The 6,000-nt window shown below is 34.7% G+C and overlaps 1 protein-coding gene across 1 annotated transcript; it reads left to right on the top strand.

The window, feature by feature from the left end:
* The first annotated feature begins 12 nt into the window (after nucleotides 1-12).
* Nucleotides 13-2,950, top strand: LOC106876673 (protein maelstrom homolog). The gene has a single exon (XM_014925308.2). The coding sequence runs from the start codon at nucleotides 160-162 to the stop codon at nucleotides 1,813-1,815; it is 1,656 nt and encodes a 551-aa protein (XP_014780794.1). The 5' UTR covers nucleotides 13-159; the 3' UTR covers nucleotides 1,816-2,950.
* Nucleotides 2,951-6,000: the final 3,050 nt, after the last annotated feature.

The following is a 6,000-nucleotide window of genomic DNA, read 5'->3' as shown; positions in this document are numbered from 1 at the left end:
ATATTCCGATAAAAGTATTTATTTACCAGCTAAAAAAAAAAAAAAATTGTCAGTTAAATTCACTTCCAGTGCAAAGGTCGATAACTCTTATTATATAAACCTCAGTTGGTACTCGTGCGCGTAGTGTCAGAATATCCGGAACCGTGTTCCACATCAAAGATGCCACCAAATAAGAAAATACAACATAACGCTTTTTATTATTATATGAAGCAGTTGATGGAAGACTTGAAACAAAAAGGCCACAATTTCCCTAATGGTTTAGCGGATGTTGTTGCTATCGCTGGCCCCAAATGGAAGCTGATGACGACCAACGAAAAATATCCTTATGAAAAAATGTCTCGCGAAATTAAAGAAAATTCTCGTAAAAAGAATAACACCAGTAATAAGAAAAGTGATTCGCGTTTGGACTGTACAGGACAGTTAATTTCTAGCCACAGTGAACCTCTCGACGAAATTACCAAATTTTACGCTGAACAAGATCGAGATGTTACCTCAAAATGGCCGCATAACTCTGAGATACTCTACGAAAAGTTTTATCTTCTAAATTTCCAGCTACTGTGTAAAACCTCAGACGACGAATGCTTACCAGTGGAAGTCTCTGCTTTGGAATACAATATGAAAGAGGGTATTACTAAAGAAATGCACCAATTTATTAACGCGGGTTCTATTCCTGTTGGTTATAGATATGAGGCTCAATTCCACAGTGATAACACTCATCAAATTCCTATAGAAAACTTTGAAATGGCTACATCTGATTATACCCAACTGTGGAAAGATTTGCTTAAATTTTCTGATAAAAAACAATTTTATTGCCTATCAAAAGATTTCAAAGAAGTTGAAAGCTGTTTGAATTGGATTCATGATCGAAGTGAAAGTGCTCGGTCGAAATATATTCAACTTTATGCACTTGAGAAGCTTGTCATGGATTTGTTTAAACATAATGGCTTTTCAGTCGCAAAATATCAAATTCTGGACATGCTGACGACCACTGCATTCGATTACGAACCCAATACTCGTTGTCCTTGGCATGAACAGGCTAGTCTTATTCATTGTAGTTTGGCCATTATTCGAAGATATGCATATGCCATGTCTGACTCTCTGGTCAACGTTTATGAATTCACACTCACTTCTCAGCATCTTCCCGTAAAAGATAGTAAAAGTAAAGGCGTATCGTTAAACCCTCCTCACTTCGGTAACAGAAAAAACGACTATTCCAGTCCAGCTACTGAGAAAAACAAACGTCGGTCTGAAAACACTAAACAAAACTCTCCTAAATTCAAGCAGAATTTTTCTGTAGATGCTGAAGATGAAGAATTGGAAGCTCTCCGAAAACCACTTACTAACGCTAATGTTACTTGTACCACAAAGCACAGCTATTTTGATCATAATAAGGACCTACATCCATTTGGAACGAAATCAGAGAATGAATCTAATTGTTGCAGTCATAATGTTAGTGTTTCTGATACTGTAAGCGAATGTGACAGTGAACTAAATCATATCTCTGAGGAAAACGAAATTCTGCAGAATCCATTCCAATTTGAACCCGTTTTTCCCGAGCTAAAAAATACAAGGAGCCAGTTACCAGCATCGACTACAGTTTCTCGGGCGTGGGCAAAACCGACACCAAAACCATCACAGATATCGGAGACGGACTTTCCATCTTTAACCAGTATTTGTTCGGGACCACGAGTAGTGACTCCCTCCTACCGACAACAAGTGGCTATGCAAAGAGATGTACCTAGCAGGCCTTGTTTTGCAGCTATGGTAGGTCGAGGGCGTGGAAGGGGCCTAATTGCAAATGCTTGCCCTAAATAGTCTTTCTACGCACACTCGAAACCTTTTACATTTATTTTCACATCATTGACATGCATAAAAAAAAATATTTTTTCATTTACAAACTCTTTCTATTTAAATCTGCAAACATTAACGTTTTAACTTTTCTATAAAATGAAACAAAAGAAAAAAAAACTTGCTAAGTTTTTGTAACTTAGCTTCTCTTATTTTAAAACTCCTCTATAAGTTTTCAAACGGGATGTCTCTGCTCTCAAAAGTAAATACTCACTCTCTTTACAGACCATAAAAATTCTATTAAAACGTATGTTAATTTTTAGAATTTATTGATTTGTAACAAAAATAAAATCAGTTCCGCTACATAACTGGTCTGTATGTAGATGAATAAATGTCTGCACTGGTTTATAAACCATTTTCCATATTGTTACCTACGTTAACAAATATCTATTTCGAAACTGTTAATCATCAAAGTTGCTGTAAAGATATTTAACATATATATAATTCAAATCGTAATAAAATAGTATTATTTTTTTTTAACTATTACGTAGAAAATATCGAATACACCCACACAAAATAAGCTGGTTTTATTATTCTCAAGTTGTTTTGACTATAATAGCATCCGGTGATAGAAGCTAGTTCAGAATTAACTTTTCTATCAATTAATGTTGCCTTGTGGCCGACTATCCAGCATTATTAAATTATATAGAATGAAATTAAACCCATTTTTCGTTAAGGTTTAAATTTTTTATATATCATAGACAAAATATGTTGCCCTACTTAGAATTTCAGATGGCTGAACTGTATTTCTGGGAACGTCAGTGCATTATATTGCGTCATATCAAACTCTTCTCAGACACGTAGGCAGTGAGTCAAATAACAAAAAAAATTACACTTTCTTCCTCTATTAATCAAAAAGATATAGAACCATAGATTCAATGATAAGTTAGAACCATATCAATTACTTTGGTTTAGCCATTAATTGTTAACGTAGTTTTTGTTTACATATGTTCATTCATGTGATTCTCATGGTCACGTGACAAATACTTTTTATTATTGTTTCTCGATTTCCATTCAACCTGTTTGTATTTTCCTCAAAGAATTGAAAACTGACTTATCCTTGCTATAAGTTTATTTCTATTAAACCGCCTTCCTCTTTTTAGTGTGTTTTTATTGGGTTTTTTTTTATATACAACTGGTTTCTTTCTAGAACAAATTTACTTGTTCTCGGGGAATATTCCTGAAAAATAGACTCCATATGTAGTCTTACATAACTTTTCTAGAATACCAAACTAAAATTTAATCAGTTTTAGCGATTTGCTCGCCTTTCTGATATTGAAATATAGGCTACTAAATATCATCTTTTTCTATTAATACTTTTACTAGTTGAGTAGTCATTACATTTTCGTCAAAAATCCGTCTGAGTTGCACCAGAAGTAAAGTAATACCATTTTATCTGTTAAATTCTAATTTCCATGTTTTTGACCAACTCAGTTCTATTTTGTTTACATCCTCTGCAAATATTGTACAGATTGATTTAATATCTTCCAGAGGTCATTTACAAATATTAGTAGTTTTCGGACAAATCTTTGAAACGCACCACTTTTCACAATAATTTACTTTTATTTTCTGGTAGTTGTTAAAAAAAAAAAAAAAAAAAAGCAAGGTCTTGTCCAGCATGTTACATTCTTATAAACCTTTAGTATGGTATTCTGTCATGTTTTCTTACAGTCCATGTACACAATATCAACGGGTTCACTCGGGGATAAATTCTTAACATTTAGTTATTACTTCATTAATGTTTTGCAACTACTCTTTATAATTTTCACCATCAAACTAACTGAAAAATTAGTGATATGTGTTTTATTTATTTATTTGTTCTGTTTTTGTTAATTGTAACCATAGCGCTTTAAAATAATTCTCAGTTGAATACTACCCAGAGCTAAAACTGGATACATTGTCAGGTCGTATGGCTATCTGAAAACTGCATTTTTTTTTTTTTTTCAGCAGCTAAATTTGTTGCATAATATTCAGGCTGCTAATGGTCTTTATTCTCATCATTGCAAAACTTTTGAAAAATTCTGCAGTTTCTTGAAAATTTTTTACGAAAGTCAATCCTGTAACGGCAATCCTTTTTTCAATTGGACACGTTGCATTGCCTTTCCTAGTTACATTTGTGAAGAATACTTTTCATATCCTTAAACAAGCAAGTTTCTTTTCATCACATTTTATTGGATTTTTAACTTCAGTTTTGTTTCTTTTACGGTAGGCAGAGGCTTGCTTGGCTGTGTAGTAAGAAATTTGCTTCTGCATGGTTTCTGGTCCAGTCCCCTTGGAGGTGTCTCCCTTTGAGCACTGGACTAACCAAAGTCTTGTGAGTGAATTCGGTATGTGGAAACTAAAAGATAGCCTATTTGTGATAAACATATTCAGTGTATGTATATCATTGAAAAGTCAAGAGGCTGCGCGTGTGTATATTACTGCCCCACTTTAATTTCATCTGATAATTGTAAACTAGTGTCATTGTCATAGTGAAATATTACATTGTTTGGAAAGAAGTGAGGATTGGTGACAAGGGCATTTGGCTGTAGAAAATTTGCCTCAACAAATTGTCTGATCCAGGGGTGGATTGAGCCATTGGTCAATTGGGCTCTGCCCGAGGGCCTGCACTCTACATGTTATGCTTTAGTAGAGTTAACTCTACTAAAGCATAATTTCAAAGGGGCCTGGTAAACAGTTATACTCGAGAGCCCTTAATACTCTCAGTCTACCCTTGGTCTGATCCATGCAAGTATGGCAAAGTGGATGTTAAAATGAGAATGATGATGGCTCCATATATCTCTCTAAATTAAAAGTTATCCATTTCTGCTTACATTATTTTTCTGAAATGATTTATAATCTGTACTTTACACTCCCATCTGTTATTCTGCATCAAGATTCATATCTTGTTAAATCTGGTTAATATTCCCTAACTTTTGTTTCAACTTCTATTCATAATATTTTTAGTATTTTTGTGTACCACACAATTTACTAGTATCTTCTGGAAACCATTTCTTGGCTGTTTGCTTAGTCTACCTAGTTTTGAACCCTCCTCGTTTTCATGTATTTTGATTACCTTTCAGTATCGTTCTTACATTTTTCTCTTTTCCAAGCTGGCACAAGTGACACAAAATTTTGTTGGAGCAGTAGTCTATGGTTAGATGCCCTTCTTGTCACTAATCCTTGTCATCATTTCTCTCTTTTCTATGCTGGCATGGGTTGGATAGTTTGGCAAGATCTGGCCAGCTGAAGAGCTACTCAGGCTCCATGTTTTTTTTTGTTTTGTTTTTTTTGGCATGGTTTATGCAGCCGGATGCCCTTCCTAATACCAACCACTTTACTAGGTGCTTTTATGCAACACTGGTATGGGTGTTTTTTATGTGGCAGTAATACCTACAATCCTGCAAGATTAGAAATGCTCAGCTGGAGAAGGATGCAGGGGACAAGCCTGTATGCAAAGATAACCATGCTTTTACTTAGCTTGACATGTCTTTTCAAGTACAGCAAACTGCCAGGAGTGTCGGTCCTCTGTCATTCCTTCTGTGAGTCTCAACGTCAGTAGATCCTTTCTCACTACTTCATGCCATGTCTTAGTGTTTTACAGTTTCATCATGTAGAAAATGTCAGGACATGAGGTGTGTGTGCGCACGCACGCACACACACACACACACAAAAGCAGGCAGGCTCCTATGCAGTTTCTGTCTATTAATTTCAAGGCATTGGTCAACTTGAGGCTGTAGTAGAAGATACTTGCTTTGATACCATATAAGGAGAACCAACCTGAAATCCATATAGTTGCAAAACCAAATAGTCATCCCCTTCTTCCTGCAGATTTTTTTGTTTCCTTGTACAATAAATGGTTTCTTCTACTTATGTTCACTTCATGCATCTTTTAAATTTCTTGCAGCTTCCAGTATTTTGTATTTCTTTCCAATTTATCTGAATTTCATACTTTGCAGCCTTTGGTTTGTGATCTGGCCCTGCAATTTTTTAACCTAATCTTACCAATTGTTTTGTATCTGATTGCTATTTTTGTTACATCTTTTAAGTCCTGGGATTTTTTTTTTTTTTTAGCATTTCATTTTGGATTGCTTATATTTTAATTTCAGTATCTTCCAATTTTGATCAAAATATCTTCCTTTAAGGCTTCATGAGATAATAGCAAGTACAAAG

This window comes from Octopus bimaculoides, chromosome 3 (assembly GCF_001194135.2).
Source record: "Octopus bimaculoides isolate UCB-OBI-ISO-001 chromosome 3, ASM119413v2, whole genome shotgun sequence".
Classification (NCBI taxonomy): Eukaryota; Metazoa; Mollusca; class Cephalopoda; order Octopoda; family Octopodidae; genus Octopus; species Octopus bimaculoides.
The sequence above is the reverse complement of the archived record's forward strand: the minus strand, read 5'-3'. Positions and strand labels throughout refer to the sequence as shown.

What these genes read in the sequence shown, in the direction of transcription:
- LOC106876673 (XM_014925308.2), top strand. Translation starts at nt 160, where the DNA reads ATGCCACCAAATAAGAAAATACAACATAACGCTTTTTATTATTATATG.